Raw genomic sequence first — 23,756 nt, forward strand, 5'->3', positions numbered from 1 at the left:
ATAAATAGGAGTAAACTGAAAAGTCCCCAAACTAAAATTTCGAAAAACTGAGAACTCAAAAGTTGAAACAGCAGAAATTATGGTCGAAACCGGTTAGAATGTGTATCAGATCACGGATCATGGCTTATAAATCAAATCGTTTCCGAGCGCTTAGAGTCGACATTGGCCTGAGTGCGCTCTGGTCTGTAGATCAAACAAGTTCTCAAAATATTATGACATTTTTTTCTATTGTAGTTAATTTTTTTCCTAGTTAGAAACAAACATTGTTGCCAACGTAAGTCGAGGAGATCTCAACCACCTCAACCGTCATTTAATTTAAACTATGACGCTTCTCTATGTTCTCTGGTTACACTGTCGTTGTAAAGTGGATAGAGACGACAGACGGAAATGGGAGACCACTTTTTTCGTGCTCTAGAGGTCATGAACCGTCGAAATTCGATTACTAGCCTCCGTAGCTTACGCTCAGAAGTAAAATTATACAAAAAATGTAATGTTGGTTGCATTCCAATAAAACAAAAGTTTATGCATTAATAAATTTTATTAAATTAGAGCATACTTACAGTTGCTTTATAATCAGTCCATTAAAAAAAATATGAAATTTGATAAATACTATCATAATAATATCAACGGTCTATATTCTCCAAAGTACAATTTGCCTACTAGATCGCGGATCCACTGAAATTTCCATAAAATATCGATTCTTATAACAAACGTCAAAAACTTTGGTTTTAATATAAAACCCAAAGAAAGCGAAGACACCTAAATTACAAACCAAATCGCCCATCGGCGTCGTAACCAGGTGATGCGTTAGGCTAATTACGATTCAGTCAAAACACAAGAAAACCCAACCGAACCAGGTTTCACTGAGTCACAGCATCGATACAAAATGCATACATAATTTAATTTAATTAACGAAAAATATAAATAATCAGTAAACCCTGTTTAGGTACATTTTCTATAAATCTGAAACGAAAGTTAGATGGTGAAATGGCGTCATGAATTGGCACTAAGTTTCTCCAGCTTTAGACTGAGCTCCTGCGAGCTGAGGCTGCTCTTGGGGGGCTGCTGGGGCTTCTTGGCGCACTTCCCCTCCCAGCGAGCTTTACTGCTGGCGTGAGACTGCAAAAAAACAATCAGTGGGGGCGAACTACGCACACCGGGATACGCACCATCGACAGGTCCCGCTTCCACTTGGCGCCGCAAGCCCCCTCGCACTCGGGGCACGGTCGCTCGAGGGCGTAGCCCCCGCACTCGGAGCAGTCGAGCGACACGTGGCTGTCGCTCCAGGACACGCCGCAAGTGAAGCAGCTGGTCATTTGAAGGCGCAGTTCTTCGATGGTCAAGACGTGGTCGGAGTGGACCTGGGGGCTCCAGGCGGCCTCGGTGATGTCGTCGAGACTGTGGCTGAGGGTCGTCAGCGAGCTGCAATTTCAAATGCGTTATACAAACCGGGACCAGAATGGGTATCCTAACCTCACATTTTCTATTCGGGCAACTCTGGCGTCAAAATAACCGTGAAAAACGTTAAACGATGGCGAATTCAAACGTGAAATTTATATTCCGAGATAACAATCTCGTGTTTAACGAGCATTTAAAAATTTAATAAGTACTTGAGATTTTGACAAGGCGCCTGTCATTCACGTCGTCATGGAAACGGGCGGTACATCCGGTGTCATAATTTGACGTACAGTCTTATAAAGTCTGAATTAGTAGTGGCCTTGTGACAAAATTTTTGACACAACCTTTACACAGTTTTATCAATCTTGGGCTGATTTTGAAATTTTGGGCAAATTTAATAGTAGGTCGATAAAATCTAGGAAATTACTTTATTGCTTTAAGTCGAAGTATTAGTTTTATTGTGTTACGGACAACTAGAAGTGTACAAATGTGCCTCTCATCTTCACAGAGCGGCAAAATCAAGGCCCACTTAACACACTAATTGGTTAAAGAAAATTTTGAAATGAAATTTATAATTTTTGCGACCGTTTTGACAATCTGGATAATATTTGCGACAGCTGTGGCAATATTTATCGAATAAATATTTATAGCCCGGTAGTGTAGAATTTACTTTATCATCCAGCGACCTATATACACACCAATAAAAGTTTTAGTTTTACTTATTTATTTTTTTGCTATGACGTCATTAAACTTTTGAAGGTGATGAACTAAACTTCTGTTTGTTTAAATTTAAGCTAATTTCATGCAAATTATACGGTATGTAAAACAAACCGCGGAAACAAGTCTTTAGACCTCTGTGTAGACAACAATGTACGAAATTTCTAGAAAGGTCATTTCGTCAGTGGTGCCAATTTAAGGACAATTTCCATGACCTGCTCTAATTCCCTCTTCCTGTGTGAATCCTACGACAATCAACTATACTAGTTTTCGTTTGAATTTTCCTGTTTTCTCGTCAAGTTGTAACCTCTTATCACTGGCTTATCCAGATTGGCGCCATATATCTTTACACAGCATTCTAGATTACATTTAGCATGCGAAATGACGCAAGTAATTGTCCGTCCTGGTGAAATGGCTTTGACGCAAGTCGCACAAATATGTGTTTATAAAATAAAATGAAGCAATGAGCGTTAATTACCTATGACTGGAGTGGAGCTCGGCGGGATGGACACTGGCAAGAGACATGTTCCCATGAACTGCAACCAAAAAAGAAAAAATAAACATACAATCTACACTAACCGACGAACTAATTCAACTCAATCACCGACTAAATGATTCAGCAACGATTCACGCGATATTCTCGTGACGGATCAAAGTTTCGGACAATTTGAGACGCGTAGTTAGAGTGACTGGAAAACGTTGAAATATCTTCACTGGTAAATGTCGCAATTCGACTTATGGCCGGACGAAAAACTGCGATCAATGATCCCGAGTTGCCAAATTTACGCCACTGTTATTGTTTGATTATTAGTGGCGTCGTAATTACGAAAACTACGGAAAAGTGAGACGTACGTTTCTATGTTCACTGGCCGTGGCAGATGGCGCAATTGAACCGCTCTTTGGATTCTTTGCTATTTAGGTCATTTACCCAGCACAAAATAGCCCAACGTGCAAGTTTATCGACCCGACGCTGGTGCCGTCGCGACGCCGACGTTTACTAATGCGTTCGTGTTTATTGCAATCGTGATAAGAGGGATTTAACCCTTGCCCTTGGGGCACAAAGCGATAGAGATTTCGCGGAATGGAGTAAAGGTTTCCGTACATCGGGAAGCACAACAGATAACCTGATAAAAAATGAAGGTGACACAACAAAAACAACTAAGGAAAAATAAGAAGCATTGAATGAGTGATTAAAAAGCAGAATGAGATTGTTAGTTTCCGGGGTTTTGGGTCTAACAAAATTCCCAACTGAGACGGAAACAGGAAATCCACGTTTCCGTAGGTAAGGCGGGAAATGTTGAGGAAAATGGGACTGGACGTTCGAAGTTCAATTGCTCGTGTTTCATTATAACCTCTCTTTTTGACGTCGTGTTGACGTAAATGTAGACATACGTTCCGGTGACTACAGACAATCAACAAGTAACTAGAGGGACTTTTGATCGCACTTTAACTTTGTACTGTGACTACAATTCCAATTTTTGCCCTACACTTCTAGCAATCTTATGCACCTAGAAATATTTTTATTTCTTTGTTAATTTTACCATTTTAGACATGTTTTAAGTTTCTTGTTGTCGAAGTAAGTCTACACATCGTAAAACAAACAAGGCAAAATGTAGCCCCACCCACCCACCCTATCTCAATTGTGATGATTTTTTCTTATTCGTCGTGAGCCAAGAAGGCGGAGCTTATCTGCAAAATCCTTATTTTTCTACGAGAAATTAAAAACGTGTTATTGAGTATCGTGTTGGCAGGGTTTATATTTTGCCTTTTTTCGTACTACACATAGTATTCGCTGTCAGATCAAGGGGCGGGGCTTACTTGCAAAATCCATGTTTGTCTACACGAATTTACCATGTTTTCAGTTTCTTGTTCTGAAAAGACGACTACGTATATTAAGCCCCGCCCACCCGCCCTATCTCAATTCAAGGTCAATTGTGATGATTTTTTTTATCGTGGAGAGCCAAAGGAGCGGAATTTAATTGCAAAATCCTTATTATTTTTCTACAAGAAATTACCATGTTTTTGAGTATCACGTTGTTCAAAGAATACTACGTATATTAAGAAAAAATTAAATTAATGAATTCTAAAAATTGTATTGGTTCTAAAGATTCTATAGATTTTAGAGTTTTTAGAGCTTGTCGAGGATCTGGAGAATCTTGAGATACTAAAGATTGTGGACACTTCCAAAGATTCCAAAAGTTCTAGGGGTTGTAAGTTCAGCGATTCCAGTAATTCTAGAGATTCTAAAAATTCTAGACATTTTACAGATTTTAGAGATTCTAAAGGTTCTGGATATTCTGGAGATACTAAAACTTGTAGACACAATGTAACAATTCTAAAAATCCCAAAGATTCCAAAAGTTTTTGGATTCTAGTGATTCCAGCAGTTGCAGAGATTCTAAAGATTTTGGGGATTCTAAATATCCTAGAGATCCTACAAATTCTATAGATTCTAGAAAATCCAGACTTATTAAAGATTCTCGAGATTCCAAAAAATCTAGAGATTCAGAGTTTCCAGTTTAGAGTCTAGGTATCCTAGAGACCCTAAAAATTCGTTACATTCTGAAGATTTTTGAGATTCCAAAGTTTTCAGACTCTAAAGATTATAGAGATTCCATAGAATCTAGAGATACAGAGATTCCAGAAATGCCAAAGATTCTAGTAATTCAAAAAATTATACAGAATCCAGAAATTCCAGAAAAAGTACAAGTTTTAGAGTCTAGCGATTCCAGCCATTCTAGAAACTCTACAGATTTTAGAGATTCTAGAGGTTCTAGAAAAACCAAAGATTGTGGACACAGTAAAATTGAAAAAATTCCAAAGATTCAAAAGTTTTAGATTCTGGCGGTTCCAGCAATTGTAAAGATTTTGAAGATTGTAGGGATTCTATAATATATTCCAGAGACCCTAAAAATTCAAAAGATTCTGAAAATTATTCTTAAGTTTCCAGACCCTCTAGAGATTCAAGAGATTCCATACGATCTAGATATACAGAGATTCTAGAGATGATAAAGATTCTAGTAATTCAAAAAATTAATTATACAGAATCTAGAAATTCCAGAAAAAGTACAACTTTCAAAGTCTAGCGATTCCAGCCAATCTAGAAATTCTACGGATTTTAGATATTCTAGAGGTTCTAGAGCTTGTGGAGATACTAAAGATTGTGGACACTCCAAAAATTGTAAAAATTCCAAAGATTCCAAAAATTTTAGATTCTAGCGGTTCCAGGAATTGTAGAGATTTTGAAGATTCTAGAGACCCTAAAAATTCGAAAGATTCTGAAAATTATTCTTAAGTTTCCAGACTCTCTAAAGATTCTAGTAATTCAAAAAATTAATTATACAGTATCTAGAAATTCCAGAAAAAGTACAACTTTCAAAGTCTAGCGATTCCAGCCATTCTAGAAATTCTACCGATTTTAGATATTCTAGAGGTTCTAGAGATTCTGGAGATACTAAAGATTATGAACACTGCAAAAATTGTAAAAATCGTAAAGATTCCAAAAATTTTAGATTCTAGCGGTTCCAGGAATTGTAGATTTTAAAGATTCTAGAGATTCTAAGTATCCTAGAGACCCTAAAAATTCGTTATAAAAATTCTAAAAATCCCGAAGATTCCAAAAGTTTTAGATTGTAGTGGTTCCAGCATTTGCAGAGATTCTAAAGATTTTAGGGATTCTAAATATCCTAGAAGTCCTAAAAGTCCTAAAAACTCTAGATTCTGAAGATTTTACAGATTCCAAGATTCCAGGTTTACTAAAGATTCTAGAGATTCTACAGGTTCAAAATATTCTAAAGATTCCAAAAGTTTTAGATTCTAGGGATTCTAAGTATTCTAGAAAGCCTAAAAATTCGATAGATTCTGAAGATTTTAAAGATTCTATAGGATTTATAGTTTCAGTATCCAGAGATTCCAAAGGTTCTAGGATTGTATAATTTTAAGATTCTAACGATTCAAGCCATTCTAGAGATTCTAGAGTTTCTGGAGATTCGGGAGACACTAAAGATTGTGGACACTCTAAAGGATTCTAGAGATTTCAAAGATTCTAGTAACTCAAAAAAATTTACAGAATCTAGAAATTCCAAAAATTGTACAAATGTTAGAGTCCAGCGATTCAAGCCATTCTAGAAATTCTACAGATTTTAGAGATTCTAGAGGTTCTGGCGATTTTGAAGAAAGACTGTGGACACTAAAAATTGTAAAATTCCAAAGATTCCAAAAGTTTTAGATTCTAGAGGTTTCAGCAATTGTAGAGATTTTAAACATTCTAGGGATTCTAAATATCCTAGAGACCCTAAAAATTTGATAGATTCAGAAGATTCCAGATTCTGTAAAGATACAAGATCTAGAGATACAGAGATTCCAAAGATTCTAGAAATTCTACAGATTTTCGAGATTCTACAGGTTCTAAAAATTCCAAAGATTCTATAGATTTTAGAGTTTTTAGAGATTCTAGAGGTTCTGGAGATCCTGGAGATACTAAAAATTTTGGACAATCTAAAGATTCCAAAAATTTTAAATTCTAGGGATTCTATGTATCCTAGAAACAAAAAAATTCGTTTAATTCTGAAAATTTTAGAGATTCCAAAGATTCCAGACGTTTTACAGATCCTAGAAATTCCATAGGATCTAGAGATTCAGAGATTCCAGCCATTCTAGAAATTCTAGAGGTTCTGGAGATACTAAAAATTGTAAAAATTTAAAAAATTCCAAAAGTTTTGATTCTAGGGACTCCAGGAATTGTATGGATTTTAAAGATTCTAGAGATTCCAAAGACCATAGAGACCATAAAAATCCGATAGATTCTGGAGATTATTCTAAAGATTCTAAAGGTTCTAGAGATTCCATAGGATCTAAAGATACAGAGATTCCAGAGGTGCCAAAGATTCCAATAATTCAAAAAATTATACAGAATCTACAATTTCTACAGATTTTACAGATCCTAGAAGTTCTGCAAATTCTGAAGAAAGACTGTGGACACTCTGAAAATTGTAAAAAGTCCAAAGATTCCAAAAGTTTTAGATTCTAGCGGTTTCAGCAATTGTAGAGATTTTAAAGATTCTAGGGATTCTAAAAATCCTAGAGATTCCATAGGATCTAGAGATACAGAGATTACAAAGATTCTAGTAATTCAAAAAAATTTACGGAATCTAGAAATTCTAGAAATTGCACGAGTTTTAGAAGCCAGCGATGCCAGCCATTATAGAGATTCCAAAGATTCTAGAAATTCTACAGGTTCTAAAAATTCTATAGATTTTAGAGTTTTTAGAGATTCTAGAGGTTCTGGAGATACTAAAAATTTTGGACAATCTAAAAATTGTAAAAATTTTTAAAAATCCAAAGATTCCAAAAATTTTAAGATTCTAGGGATTCTATGTATCCTAGAGACAAAAAATTTCGTTGAAATCTGAAAATTTTAGAGATTCCAAAGATTCCAGACGTTCTAAAGATCCTAGAAATTCCATAGAGTCTAGAGATTCAGAGTTTCCAGAGATTACAGCCATTCTAGAGATTCTGGAGATTCTGGAGATACTAAAAATTGTAGACACTCTAAAAATTGTAAAAATTTAAAAAATCCCAAAAGTTTTGATTCTAGGGGCTCCAGGAATTGTAGGGATCTTAAAAATTCCAGAGATTCTAATGACCATAGAAACCATAAAAATTCGATAGATTCTGGAGATTATTCTAAAGTTTCCAGATTCTAAAGGCTCTAGAGATTCCATATGATCTTAGATACAGAGATTCCAGAGATGCCAAAGATTCCAATAATTCAAAAAATTATACAGAATCTACAATTTCTACAGATTTTAGTGATTCTAGAAGTTCTGGAGATTCTGAAGAAAGACTGTGGACACTCTGAAAATTGTAAAGATTCCAAAGATTCCAAAAGTTTCAGATTCTAGCGGTTTCAGCAATTGTAGAGATTTCAAAGATTCTAGAGATTCCATAGGATCTAGGGATAGAGATTCTAGTAATTCAAAAAATTTTACGGAATCTAGAAATTCTAGAAATTGCACGAGATTCCAAAGATTTCAGACGTTCTAAAGATCCTAGAAATTCCATAGAATCTAGAGATTCTAGAGGTTCTGGACATACTAAAAATTGTAGACACTCTAAAAATTGTAAAAAATTAAAAAATCCCAAAAGTTTTGATTTTAGAGATTCTACAGGTTCTAAAAATTATAAAGATTCTATAGAAGTTTTTGAGCATCGTGTTAGTCAAAGAATACTACGCATATTAAGAAAAAATAAATAATAAAAAAATATTAAAACATGTTTAAAATAGTAAATTTGTATAAGGAAATATCGATTTTGCAATTAGGCTTCGCCCTATAATTGCAAAATCCGTATTTCCTTGCGAAAATGTACCATTTTAACCATGTTTTAAGTTGCTTGTTGCGAAAAGATGGCTATGTATGTTACGAAAAAAAAAAGGCAAAATATAAACCCCGCCCACCCGCCCTATCTCAATTCTGGTGATTTTTGTCTATTCGTCGTCAGCCAAGAAGGCGGAGCTTAACTGCAAAATCATTATTTTTCTACGACAAATTACCATGTGAAATATGTTCTTAAGTAATCGTGTTATTCAAAGAAAACTAAATGTATTAATTAAAAAAGAAAACCAAAAGAGAAGCTCCACCCATCCGTCTTGATCTCAATCGTGATGAATTTTTCATTCGTTGTCAGACCGAGGGGCGGGGCATAATTGCAAAATCGATATTTCCCTATACAAATTTACCGTTTTAAACATGTTTTTGAGTATCGTGTTGTTCAAAGAATACTACGTATATTAAGAAAAAAACAAGCCAAAAATTAAGCCCCACCTATAAGCAATTTGATTGGTTGAAAACCTAACGTCAACGACGAACAGCAACGTCAGCCACAAGTTTATAAGTCGACCTTAAGGTTATGAGCTTGAAACGTCAGAACATGATTGATAAAAATGGAACGAAAAATGATATTAATTATTTTTTATTAAGGAAAAATACACCAAATTTGAATGATTTTACTTCAATCATCAAGGCACGACATCACCTCAGGCAAAAGGAAAGAAAATAAAAAAAATATATAAACATACTCTACATTACGTAAATACTCTGAAACACTGCAAATAAAATTTATTTACTGAAGTGTCCGGTGAATATGTAATGAATTTTTTTCAATTTTACGACTTTTCCTAAAACGCTTTACATAAACACAAACAACTTTTCGACCTGTTAGAACCTCGTTTCGCAATTTCAGCCACCGAAATTTTCCAAAATCGAAACCACCATAACCCCACTTTACCACTCTGTGTACTGCGTTTGCACAACTGCAAACAATTGCCAATGCACAAATAACCATCGACTTCGTTGCGTCAAGACGGCAAAAAATCAAACCCCGATGAAAGTAAGGTCGAATTCCTTTCCAATCGGATTACCTAACGAAAATTTAATTGTCAATATCGAAATACGTCAAACCCCACATTCTAATAAATCAGTTTCCGCAGACGCACGTACTCAAATAAATTTAGATCCACCTCGTCGAGCCCCACCGAAAAATGCAAGCCATTCAAAAGGCAACAACTTTCTTCTTTCGCCGACACGAAAGGCGAAAGTAGGACGATACATAATGCACACGAAATCCACGTTTGTTAATTTAGCGGTTAGTGGCCACTACGCCGTTTTTATGGGGGCAATATCGACGAAAGTCAATCGATAATTATTATTCTTATCGGCTATTAATAATCGTCGGTGTATTTTTGGCCCGTCCTTCACGTGGACGATTTCGATGGTGTCAAAGTACTTGTCGTACCCTTGGTGGAACGCTGACGCTTCGCTTTATTACTAGCGGTATTTTTTTATTTACAATAGTTAGTATGCAAATGCAGCGTTGTTAATGTTAAACACAGTCGAGGATAATGTGGGTCTAATAATAAAGCGTATTTTTAGGCGCAATCGATAGCCTATTTTCTATAGTAAACCGAAAGTACACAGTTGGCTATATTTAAATGAGAGTATGATTCAGGTTTCTCTGATGTTCTATGACTGATGATGATAATTCACGCTTCAGATGATCTAACTTTACTTTATCACTCATTACGGTACTGAGAAACCATTAAACTAACATAATAACATCAATAACGACCAATTTATTCAAAAAACGTGAAAAAACACCAATTATACACGTCCCACAAATCTGGGAAAGTACGTCCATCGAATATCGAGAACTACGCTTTCAATTACGTCGACTACTTCTGACTGTTGGGGTTTTTAGTCAGAATTTTTACAATTTTTGCACAATTCGCGTTCAAATTTGGCGCCTGTTCTAGTTACTAATCCAACCACTTGGGGGTGACACTACAAACAAAGATTCCGAGTGAGTGCACTCTATGACTAAAATACTCCCCAACAAATCAGCTGTGCTTCCGATTTTACCAGTTTTAATTATACTGATGTTTTAAATCTCGTCTAAGTTAAAACTGTACTTTACATAACGGTGTAAAATGATTGTTAGTTCTAACGGTACATAATATTTCGTCCGATTTCAACTAGAAATTTTAACGATTTTAAAAAATCTGTCCCTCTGGTCTCGTAGTAGCAATTTAGTCTACTACGTAGAGTCCATAATTCCACAACAAAAATCACTCAACTTACGTTATTGCTGAACACCGTTGATGTCAAATACGGGCGATAATCCTCTACAGACACCACGGGACTAACGACCGTCCAGGAAAAATTCGTAACGATCAAAATAGAGAGCTCGAGGTAGCACTTGTGTACTCGTCCAAGTCTACAAGCAACTGAAATTTCGCGACCTCGGCCAAATCATTATAAAAATGTTTCGTCAATCCTGACGTCACAATATGGTCGGAGTAGTGCGTCGGCTCGGTGGGACGCCCCAGTGACGCCTGCAGAGGGCGAAGTTCGATTGGGATGGGAGGGGTGTGGGAGCTGGCGGGAAAAGGGATCGAGTTAAAATCAAAGACCTACAGATTTTCGTCGGTCCATTTTCAGTGATTATGGGCATTTTTTTTTGTCCCGAGCTTTGTCCGCACCTTATCTTTTCATATCGGTATTAGTGATAAAAAGTATAATCGTAGTAGTTGTAGTCACAAAGCCCGCATTTTTATTGTCATTTCTTTCCGTTTGTCTGTCTGTCTGTCTGGTGAGGGTCCGTGAGTTCGACGCCAACTAACTCAAATAAGAAAATTTGTTTCCGCGTTTCCTTCTGCTTCGTTTTAAGATTAATGGAAGCGATTTTGATTTGGTCACTAGATGTCAGTGCGATTGCTCTACAGACTGGACATGGTCGTCGAGAAAATTGAAGCCACACTTTTGCCGAAAATGAATGCCTCCAATAAGACCAAAGTTCTGGAGATTCTAAAAATTGTAAAAATTCTAAAGATTCCAAATTCTTTGGGAGTCTACCAGTTCCAGCAATAGGAGGGACTCTAAAGATATTAGAGAATGTAATTCTAATTATTCTAAAGATTCTAGAGATACTAAAATTTCTAGAAATTCTAAAGATTTTGAGATTCTAAAGATCTCAGACGTTCTAAAGATTGTAGAGATTCCATAGGATCTAGAGATTCTAGAGATCGTACAAGTTTTAGCAATTCTAAAGATTCCAAAGATTCCAGAGATTCTACAAATTCTAGAGATTCTAGACATGTTAAAAATCCTGCAGATTCCAAAAATTCTAAGGATTCCAAATTTTTGGAGTCTACCGGTTCTGGCAATAGTAGAGATTATGAAGATTTTGGATATTCCAGACAATGTACAATTTTTAGAGTTTAGTGATTCCAGTTATTCCAGTGGTTCTGGAGGCATGCTAGTAGAAAAGTGGGAAGACACCTTGATATGGACCAGGGGAAGGCCTAAGTGCCGGCTGGCTTCGGTCAGTCCCCATATAATTAAAATCCAGAATCCAGGATATAAACATACCAAAAATTCTGTAGATTGTAAAAATTTCAAGAATTTCAAAATTTTTTGACTTTACCAGTTCCAGCAATTCTATAGATACTAAAAACTCTACAAGTTATAAAGATTCTAGAGATTCGATAGGGTCTAGAGTTTCAGTTTCCAGAGATTCCAAAGGTTCTAGTGATTCAAGAATTGTACAAAGTCTAGAGAGATTCTGGATTCTAGGATTGCACAACTTTAAGATTCTAACGATTCAAGCCGTTCTAGAGATTCTAGAGTTTCTGGAAATTCTGGCGACACTAAAGATTGTGGACACTCTAAATGTTGTAAAAATTCTAAAATTTTCGAAGTTTTAGAATCTAGCGGTTCCAGCAACTATAGAGATTTTAAAGATTCTAGGGATTCTACATATCCTAGGGACCCTAAACATTCGTTAAATTCTAAAGAATTTAGAGATTTTGAAGTTTCCAGGCTCTCTAAAGATTCTAGAGATTCCACAGGATCCAGAGATACAGAGATTGCAGAAATTCTAGTGACTTCAAAAAATTATATAGAATCTAGAAACTCTAGAAATTGTACGAGTTTTAGAATCCAGCGATTCCAGCCATTATAGAGATTCCAAAGATTCTAGAAATTCTGCAGATTTTAGAGATTCAACAGGTTCTAAAAATTCTATAGAATTTAGAGTTTTTAGAGATTCTAGAGGTTCTGGAGATTCTGGAAATACTAAAAATTGTGGACAATCTAAAAATTGTAAAAATTTTTAAAAATCCAAAGATTCCAAAAATTTTAAATTCTAGGGATTCTATGTATCCTAGAGACACAAAAATTTCGTTGGAATCTCAAGATTTTAGAGATTCTAAAGATTCCAGACGTTCTAAAGATTCTAGAAATTCCATAGGATCTAGCTAGAGATTCAGAGTTTCCAGAGATTCCAGTAATTGTACAAGTTTTAGAGTCTAGTCATTCCAGCCATTCTAGACATTCTGAAGATTGGAGAAATTCTACAGATTCTAGACATTCTACGGCTTCTAAAAATTCTAAAGATTCTATAGATTTTAGAGTTTTTAGAGATTGTGGAGGTTCTGGAGATACTAAATATTATGGACTCTAAATTTTAAAAATGCCAAAGATTCCAAAAGTTTTAGATTTTAGGGATATCCCAGAGACCCTAACAATTCGTTAGATTTTAGAGATTCTAGACATTCTACAGATTTTAGAGATTGTAAAGATTCTAGAGGTTCTGGATATTTCGGAGATACTCAAAAGTTGTAGACACTCTAAAAATTGTGTAAAAATTCTAAAAATCCCAAAGATCCTAAAAGTTTCTACAATCTAGGAGTTCCAGCAGTTGCAGAGATTCTAAAGATTGTAGGGGTTCTAAATATCCTACAGATCCTTTAAATTCTATAGATACTATAAATTCCAAACTCACTAAAGATTCTAGAGATTCCAAAGATTCTAGTAATTCAAAAAATTATACAGAGTCTAGAAATTCCAGAAATTGTACAAGTTTTAGAGTCTAGTGATCCCAGCCATTCTAGAGATTCTAAAGATTCTAGAAGTTCTGGAGATACTAAAAATTGTAGACAATCTAAAAATTGTAAAAATTCTAAAAATCCCAAAGACTCCAAAAGTTTTAGATTCGAGTGGTTCCAGCAGTTGCATAGATTCTAAACATCTTAGGGATCCTAAATATCCCAGAGATTCTGAAGATTTTAGAGATTCTAAAGATTCCAGATTTACTAAAGATTCTAGACATTCCAAAAAATCTAGAGATTGTCCAAGTTTTAGTGACTAGCGATTTCAGCCATTCTAGAGGTTCTGGAGATTCTGGAGATACTAAAGATTGTGGACACTCTAAAAATTGTAAAAATTATTTTAATTCCAAAGATTCCAAAAGTTTTAGATACTAGTAAGTATTCAAAGTACCTTAGAGACCCTAAAAATTCGTTAGATACTGAAGCTTTTAGAGATTTAAAGATTCCAGACGTTCTAAAAATTCTAGAAATTCTATAGAATCTAGAGATTCAGAGTTTCCAGATATTCCAAAAATTCTAAAAATTCTACAGATTTAAGATATTCTGCAGGTTCTAAACATTCTAAAAGCTGTATAGATTCTAGAGTTTTTAGAGATTCTAGAGGTGCTGGAGATACTAAAGACTGCGGATACTCTAAAAATTGCAGAAATTCTAAAAATTCCAAGGATTCCAAAAGTTTTAGAATTTAGCGGTTTCAGCAATTATAGAGATTTTAAAGATTCTAGGAATATCCTAGAGACCCTACAAATTTGATACGATTCCAAAGAATATTCTAAAGTTTCCAGATTCTAAAGACTCCAGAAATTCCATAGGATCTAGAGATACAGAGATTCCAGAGATGCCAAAGATTCTAGTAATTCAAAAAATTGTACAGAGTCTAGAAATTCTAGAAATTGTACGAGTTTTAGAGTCCAGCAATTCCAGCCATTATAGAGATTCCAAAGATTCTAGAAATTCTACAGATTTTAGAGATTCTACAGGTTCTAAAAATTCTGAAGATTCTATAGATTTAAGAGTTTTTAGAGATTCTAGAGGTTCTGGAGATTCTGGAGATACCAAAAATTGTAGACACTCTAAAAATTGTATTTTTTTTAAATCCAAAGATTTCAAAAATTTTAGAGATTCTCAGTATCCTAGGTACACTAAAAATTCTGAATTCTGAAGCTTTTAGAGATTCTAAAGATTCCAGACGTTCTAAAGATTCTAGAAATTCCATAGCATCTAGAGATTCAGAGTTTCCAAAGATTCTAAAGATTCTAGTAATTGTACAAGTTTTAGGGTCTAGTCATTCCAACCATTCTAGACATTCTAAAGATTGGAGAAATTATACAAATTTTAGAGATTCTCAAGATTCTAGAGGCTCTGGATATTCTTGAGACACTAAAAATTGCTACACTCTAAAAAATTTTTAAATTCTAAAACTTCCAAAGATTCTAAAAGTTTCTAGATTCTAGGAGTTCCAGCAGTTGCAGAGATTCTAAAGATTGTAGAGATTCTACAAATTCTATAGATTCTAAAAATTCCGTACTTACTAAAAATTCTAGAGATTCCAAAAAATCTACAAATTAAGATTCTACTAATTCCAAAAAAGTATGCAGAATCTAGAGATTCTAGAGACTAGACAAGTTTTAGAGCATAACGATTCCATTCATTCTAGAGATTCTATAGATTGTAAAAATTATACAGATTCTACGGGTTCTAAAAATTCTATAGATTTTAGTGTTTTTAGAGATTGTAGATGTTCTGGAAATTCTGGAAATACTACAGATTATGGATACACAAAATTTTAAAAATTCCAAAGACTCCAAAACTTTTAGATTTTAGGGATATCCTAGAGACCCTAACAATTCGTTAGATTCTGAAGATTTTAGAGATTCGAAAGATTCCAGACGTTCTAAGGATTCTAGAAATTCTATAAGATCTAGAGATTCAGAGTTTCCAGAGCTTCCAAAGATTCTAGTAATTAAAAAAAATATACAGAATCTAGAAATTCCAGAAATTGTACAAGTTTTAGATTCTAGAAATTCTGGAGATACTAAAAATTGTAGACAGTCTAAAAATTGTAAAAATTCTAAAAATCCCAAAGAATCCAAAAGTTTTAAATTCTAGTGGTTACAGCAGTTACTCTAAATATTTTAGGGATTCTAAATATCCCAGAGATCCTAAAAATTCTACAGCTTCTGAAGATTTTAGAGATTCTAAAGATTCCAGATTTACTAAAGATCCTAGAGATTCCAAAAAATCTAGAAATTCTAGAGATTGTGCACGTTTTAGAGACTAGCTATTCCAGCCATTCTAGAGATTCTAAAGATTCTGGAGATACTAAAGATTGTGGACACTCTAAAAATCCTACAAATTTTAAAAATTTCAAAAATTCCAAGTTTTAGACTCTAGAGATTCTAAGTATCCTAGAGACCCTAGATTCTTAGCTTTTAGAAATTTAAATATTCCAGACGTTTTAAAGATTCTAGTGATTCAAAAAAGCACACAAAATCTAGAAATTCTAGAAATTGTATAAGTTTTAGAGTCCAGCGATTCTAGCTATTCTAGAGATTCTAAAGGCTCTATAGATTCTAGAGTTTTTAGAAATTGTAAAGATTCTAAAAATTCCAAAGGTCCCAAAAGTTTTAGATTTTAGCGGTTCCAATAATAATTGAAGAGATTTTAAAGATTCTAGGAATTGTAAATATCCTAGAAACCCTAAAAATATTCTAAAGTTTCCAGACTCTCTAAAGATTCTAGAGATTCCATAGGATCTAGAGATACAGATTTTCCAGAAATGCCAAAGATTGTAGTAATTCAAAAAATTATACAAAATCTAGAAATTGTACAAGTTTTAGAGTCAAACGATTCCAGCCATTCTAGGGATTCTAAAGATTCTAGAAATTCTACAGACTTTAGAGATTCTAGAGGTTCTGGAGATTCTGGAGATACTAAAGATTGTGGATACTCTAAAAATTGTAAAAAAAAATGTAATTCCAAAGATTCCAAAAGTTTTAGATTCTAGGGTTCCAGCCATTCTAGATATTCTAAAGATTCTAGAAATTCTACAGATTTAAGAGATTCTGCAGGTTCTAAAAATTCTAAAGGTTCTGAAAGTTCTAGAGTTTTTAGATGTTGTAAAAATTCTAAAAATTCCAAAGATTCCAAAACTTTTAGATTTTAGCGGTTCCTGTAATTGTAGAGATTTTAAAGATTCTAAATATCCTAGAAACCCTAAAAATTCGATAGATTCCGAAGAATATTCTAAAGTTTCCAGATTTTTAAAGGTTCTAGAGATTCCATAGGATCTAGAGATACAGGTTTTCCAGCGCTGCCAAAGATTCTAGTAATAAAAAAAAATTATACAAAATCTAGAAACTGTAGAAGTTTTAGAGTCCAGCGATTCCAGCCATTCTAGGGATTCTAAAGATTCTAGAAATTCTACACACTTTAGAGTTTCTAGAGGTTCTGGAGATTCTGGAGCTAATAAAGATTGTGGACACTCTAAAAATTGTAAACATTCTAAAAATCCCAAAGATTCCAAAGATTTTAGGGATACTAAACATCCTAGAGATCCTAAAAATTCTACAGATTCTGATGCTTCCAGATTTGTTAAAGATTCTAGAGCTTCCAGAGATTCCAAAGATTCTAGTAATTCAAAAAACTATGTAGAATCTAGAGAGTGGACAAGTTTTAGTTTCCAGCGATTCCAGCTATTCTAGAGATTCTACAGATTGTAGAAATTTTACAGATTCTAGAGGTCCTGGAAATTCTCGGCATCATAGATTTTGAAGATTCTAAAAATTGTACAGAAACCAAAGATTCTACGGATTCTAAAGATCCTAGAGATACTAAAATTCCTAGAGATTCTAAAGATGTTTCGTCAAATTTACTGAATAACTTTTTTTATTATTAATTTGAGAACATTCTTTGCTTTTTTCTGGTAAAACAGGCAAACGATTCATTTGTTAAAAAATATACTGCGTGTCCAGTTTAAAAATACAAAGATTGTGGACACTCTAGAAATTGTAAACATTCTAAAAATCCCAAAGATTCCAAAGATTTTAGGGATAGTAAACATCCTAGAGATCCTAAAAATTCTACAGATTCTGATGATTCCAGATTTGTTAAAGATTCTAGAGCTTCCAGAGATTCCAAAGATTCTAGTAATTCAAAAAACTATGTAGAATCTAGAGAGTGGACAAGTTTTAGTTTCCACCGATTCGAGCCATTCTAGAGATTCTAAAGATTGTAGAAATTTTACACATTCTAGAGGTTCTGGAAATTCTCAGCGTCATAGATTTTGAAGATTCTAAAAATTGTACAGAAACTAAATTTTCTAGTGATTCTAAGGATCCTAGATATACTAAAATTGCTAGAGATTCTAAAGATTTTTCGTCAAATTTACTGAATAACTTTTTTATTATTAATTTGAGAACATTCTTTGCTTTTTTCTAGTAAAACAGGCAAACGATTCATTTATTAAAAAATATACTGCGTGTCCAGTTTAAAAATACAAAGATTGTGGACACTCTAAAAATTGTAAACATTCTAAAAATCCCAAAGATTCCAAAGATTTTAGGGATACTAAACATCCTAGAGATCCTAAAAATTCTACAGATTCTGATGATTCCAGATTTGTTAAAGATTCTAGAGCTTCCAGAGATTCCAAAGATTCTAGTAATTCAAAAAACTATGTAGAATCTAGGGAGTGGACAAGTTTTAGTTTCCACCGATTCGAGCCATTCTAGAGATTCTAAAGATTGTAGAAATTTTACAGATTCTAGAGGTTCTGGAAATTCTCAGCGTCATAGATTTTGAAGATTCTAAAAATTGTACAGAAACTAAATTTTCTAGTGATTCTAAGGATCCTAGATGTACTAAAATTGCTAGAGATTCTAAAGATTTTTCGTCAAATTTACTGAATAACTTTTTTATTATTAATTTAAGAACATCGGTTGCTTTTTTGTCGTAAAACAGGCAAACGATAAATTTATTAAAAAATATACTGGGTGTCCAGTTTAAAAATACAAAGTGAATGTCATTTCTGGTGTTACGAATACGCGTCGGATGCAGCCAGACGTGACAACACTGTGATAACTAGGGCTCCTATATGTTGTATTAAATGTAAAAATGAAATAAAACAGATTTTGTACGCAGTACAAACTTTAAGAGCCTAATCGCACCAGAATGATTTGTAATCACACTTGACTGGATTATTTATTTCGTCGCAGTTCGAAGAATACGGAAACGTCCAACTACGTCTGTCGGCGATTATTACGCAGAGAATTCGAACTTGGAAATTTAAGCGCACTTTTACGATCGTCGTGTGGCTAGTAAACAAGACGTATTGACTCAATAATATTTGCAACAAAATATTGTGATACTCAGGCGTGACAACAAAAATGTCGAAATATCCTCTCGAGATAAAATTTTATTAGTGCTGACCCGCTCCTTATCCAGCCTGATTATTACCTCAGGAATTTAATTAAACACCGTTACTAATTCGGAAAGTTTGTATGCATGTTGGAGAACAATTACCAGCCGCAAATACTAATAGAAGTCAGTTAACTCGAAATAATGCAGGAAAAAGTAGCAGACTAAGAAAAAGTCCCACTTTTTATGTAAATGAAAGCGGTATCTCATTCCAACAGATAATCATTAATGTTTAATCACACTTTTGCATTTTTTGCAGAACTACGAAGTGCGAATACACGTATAAACCCAAAAATAGTCGCTTATCAGCTAATCAGAGTCGCAATCATGTTCGGTACCACCAGGACGAGCGTGTTTTCCTGGGCCGAATTTAGCACCTTGGTCCACGTGCTCGTCACGTTACTGTTATTATTATTAATAAATTAATGATTTTTATAGCCGCCGGCGCCGATCGACGTCACGAAAAACGACTCCAAATATACACAATTCGAACATCGCATTTGTGGGATGTTCGATGTCGAAACAAAAGTCTACAAAAATAGCGACAATTATAAATAGGAGCAAACAGCGTGTTTATTTTAAGTCGTGGGTCGTTTATTTTTAAAGAGGACCGTCACATGATGTACGTCGAGAAATTTCCCCTTGGTAAATGCGCTTCCTAAAAAATTCAACGGGCTATGAATTCGTAATTAATGGGAGGCGGTTTGATCGGAACAATGCAATTAAGTGTTGATTAAAATAGCTGGAAACGGCGTCAAATAAAACTAGAGTGTGGCGGTTTTGTGTTTTCGAAATAACGTAATTAATTGAGGATTAGCGTCAAAGTTTTGTTAAAAAAAATGAAGCAGATAAATCATAAATAAAAATCGTAAAAATAATTATTGTGGCTATACTTCGTTTATTTTTTGAGGTGACGTTTCACAAATTCAATTAACCGTCCTAAAAGATATAATGCTACCTAAGAATTTAACATTTACGTATGTCCACATGTCAAAATAAATGAATTGTAGTAACAATTTGACAATTCTACTGACAAAATGTGAAAATTATATTAGTTGTATTCAAAATATACGACTTCTAACTAGTAAAGAACGGGAAATCTCAAATTTTGAATTCAAAGAACCCTGACAAATTTCCGGAAACTCATAAACTTCGTTATCCAGGAAATATTGAACATTTGGAGCGACTTAAAGTTGAATGGAGCCATAAATTTTGTAGAAGATAAAAATGATAGATATAAATAGTTGATCATAAATTTAGAAAATTATCAAGTTACACAAACGTTAAGATATTTTAAACTTTTCAGTTTAAAGTCCCGAAGACAACATTACATTTTTTACAGTGTCCATCGCAATTAAATATTTAACTAGGGGCGCATTTTTTTTTTTTTTGTTAAAAAATTATGTTGGCAACACCAACACGTCACTTGTTCAATTTGACATTTTAATGTCAAATAAAGTGTCACTTGACTGGACACAACATATGTTTTTTTTTTTTTTGTAAATTCAATAAAATCTTTGAAATACGAACTTATTATTTACAAATGTCAACATATCAAAATAAATGAGGTGTAATAATGAGTTTCACAAAATCGAAAAGTTAAAAACTGAAATATTGAAAAATTTAAAATAAAAAAAGGGATAAATCGAAAAATTGAAAAATCGAGAAATTAAAAAATGAAAAATCGGAACTTCGACCAACGAAAGATAAAAGATCCGAGATTTCGAAAAATAAAAAATTTAAAAAATCGAGAAATCGAAACTTTGAAATCTCGAGAAAATTTGAACAATTGAAAAGCCGAAAAATTCAAAAATTCGAAAAATTAAAATCGAAAATTGAACAATTCCAAAACAGAAAAGGCAAAAATTGGGGAACTGAAAAATTGGAAAACGTAAAATTTAAGATTTTGAAAAATTGACAAATTTCGAATCAGAAGGACGAAAAATTCGGAAATCGAAAAACTGAAAAATAGTCTAAAATCGAAACATCAAAATCTGGATAAATCGAAAATAGGAAATCGAAAAATCAAGAAATTTATAAACGAAAAATTGAAAAAGCGAAAAGTCGAAAGATCGGGAAATTAAAACATCACAAAATTGAAAAATATAAAATTTAAAAATTCGAAAAATTGAAGTCCAGAAATTGAAAATTTTCAAAACAGAAACGACGAAAAATTCGGAAACCAAAAAATTGAAAAATCGGAACATCGAAAAACTGGAAAATCGAAAAGCCGAAAAGTCGGAAAACCGAAAATTTAAAAAATCGGAAAATCTAACACCGAAAAGTCGGAAAGATTGAGAAATCGAAACACAAAAAACTGAAAAATTTAAAATTTAAATTGAAAAATTGAAAAATCGGAACATCAAAGAACTGGAAAATCTAGAATTTTAAATTTTGAAAAATTGAAATTGAGAAATTGAAAAATTTCAAACAGAAACGACGAAAAATTCGGAAATCGAAAAATTGAAAATCGAAAAATCAAAAATTTTAAAAATCGAAAAATTGACAAACCGAAAGACCTAACACCCAAAAGTCGAAAGATCGGGAAATCGAAACATCACAAAATTGAAAAATATAAAATTTAAAAATTTGAAAAATTGAAATCGAGAAATTCATAAATTTCAAAACAGAAACGACGAAAAAATCGGAAACCAAAAAATTGAAACATCGGAAAACCGAGGAATCCAAAAATTAAAAAATCGGAAAATCGAAAAACTGGAAGTTAAAAATTGAAAAATCCTGAAATTGAACAAACCAAAATCGATAAATCGAAAAATTGAAAATCGAGGTCAAAAATTTTAAAAATTGAAAAATTGACAAACCGAAAAACCTAACACCCAAAAGTTGAAAGGTCGGGAAATCGAAACATCAAAAAACTGAAAAATTGGAAAATCAAAAAGCCGAAAATTTGTAAAACTGAGAAATCGAAAAGTTAAAAATTGAAAAATTGAAACACCAAAAAATCTAAAATAGAAAAGTCGAAAACTCGAAAGTTCGAGCAAATGAAACTTGAAAAATCTGAAAAATCTACAATTTAAAAATTCGAGAAATTGAAAAATCGAAATAGTCCAAAAATTGGAAAATCTAAAATTTGGAAAAATTGAAAAAAACCGAGAAATCGAAAAATAGAAACATCGTGAAACAAAATAGCGAAATATTCAGAATCAAAAAATCGAGAAGTCAAAAAATCAAAAAATTAAGAAATCGTAATGGCTCAAAATCCAAAAATCAAAGTTAAATATTGAAAAAATAAGAAATTGAACAAACGAAAAATCGGAAAATGGAAAAATCGAGAAAGTGAAAAAAATTGAAACATCGAGAAACGAAATCTGAAAAGATCGAGAAATGAAAAAGTCGAAAAATGGAAAAATTAAGAAATCGAAATACCTCAAATCGAAGATCGAGAAATAGAAACATTCAGAATTTAAAAATTCTAGAAACTGAAAAATTGGAAAATGGAAAAATCGAAAAACTGAAAAATTCCAAAAATGACAACGAAAAATCTAGAAATCAAAAAATGGAAAAATCGTAACATCGAAAAATTGATAAACGAAATATAAAAGATTGAGAAATCGAAACATGGACAAACAAAACATCGTAAGATCGAGAAGTCGAAAAATCGAAATCTTGATAAATCGAGAAATGGAAAAATTGAAAACTCAAAAAATCAGAACACTGTAAAAATTGTTAAATCGAAAAGCCGAAAATTTGTAAAACTGAGAAATAGGAAAGTTAAAAATTAAAAAATTGAATCAAGAAATTGAACAAACGAAAAATCGAGACTCGAAATCTCGACAAACCCAGAAATCGAAAAAAAAATCAAAAATTTCAAAAATCGAAAAACTGAAAAACCAAAAAACTAAAAAATCTATAATTATAAATTCAAAAATTGGAGGACCGGAGACTTTGAAAGCGAAAATTGAAAGATCAAGAATTCGAAAAATCGAAACATCGAAAGTGAAAAGGTAAAATTGAAAAATCGAAAATTAAACTTTTAAAAACCGGAAAAGCTAAAACGGAGAAGTCAAAATCGAAACTAGAAATCGAAACATCAAAAAATTGAATAATCTAAATTTAAAAATCCAGGAAGTAGAATATCGAAAAACGGAAAAATCGAGAAAACGAAAACGTTTTAAAACTTGAAATTCTAAAAATTAAAGAATAAAAAAATTGAAAAATCGAAGCATCAAAAAAAATCAAAAATTGAAAAATCCCAAAATTGAAAGATCGAAAAAAAATGACAAATCGGGAAATCGAAAAGGCGAATAATCGAAAATTTAAAAAATCGAAAAACCAAAACGTCGATTAATTGAAAAATTGAGGAATTGAAAAGTTAGAAAATCAAAAAGTTGAAAAATTGAAAATTTAAAAAATTGAAAAATCACTGAAAAAACGAAAACCTGAAGAATTGCAAAACTGAAAAATCTGGAAATCAAAAAATGAAAAAATCGTAACATCGAAAAATTGAGAAACGAAATATAAAAGATCGAGAAATTGAAACGTCAAAAAACTGAAAAAAAAAATTCGGAAATCGAAAAATTGAAAAATCAAAAAATCAGAACACTGAAAAATTGGAAAATCGAAAAGCCAAAAATTGGTAAAACAGAGAAATCGAAAATTTAAAAATTAAAAAATTGAATAGAGAAAATGAACAAACGAAATATCGAAACTCGAAATCTTGACAAACCCATAAATCGAGAAAAAAATGAAAAATCTCAAAAATCGAAAAACTGAGAAATCGAAGTTGGAAGACGATCAAATAAAAAACACCTCTATCT

The 23,756-nt window shown here is 33.0% G+C and overlaps 1 protein-coding gene across 2 annotated transcripts in view; it reads right to left on the reverse strand.

Annotated features, from left to right (window-relative positions):
• Window positions 1-519: 519 nt before the first annotated feature.
• Pino (Pinocchio) overlaps window positions 520-23,756 on the reverse strand; it is a 42,729-nt gene continuing 19,492 nt past the window's right edge. For both annotated transcript variants that reach the window (XM_064061746.1, XM_064061747.1), the window contains exons 3-5: window positions 2,594-2,651; window positions 1,170-1,422; window positions 520-1,119 (exon numbers count right to left, since the gene is read on the reverse strand). In XM_064061746.1, coding sequence (XP_063917816.1) covers window positions 994-1,119; window positions 1,170-1,422; window positions 2,594-2,651 — 437 coding nt within the window. In that variant the 3' untranslated portion in view covers window positions 520-993. The remainder of the gene's footprint in view (window positions 1,120-1,169; window positions 1,423-2,593; window positions 2,652-23,756) is intronic.

The sequence above is a fragment of the Zophobas morio genome, unplaced genomic scaffold, assembly GCF_036711695.1.
Source record: "Zophobas morio isolate AGI-343-1 ecotype UQ-CSIRO unplaced genomic scaffold, CSIRO_AGI_Zmor_V1 ptg000021l, whole genome shotgun sequence".
NCBI lineage: Eukaryota > Metazoa > Arthropoda > Insecta > Coleoptera > Tenebrionidae > Zophobas > Zophobas morio.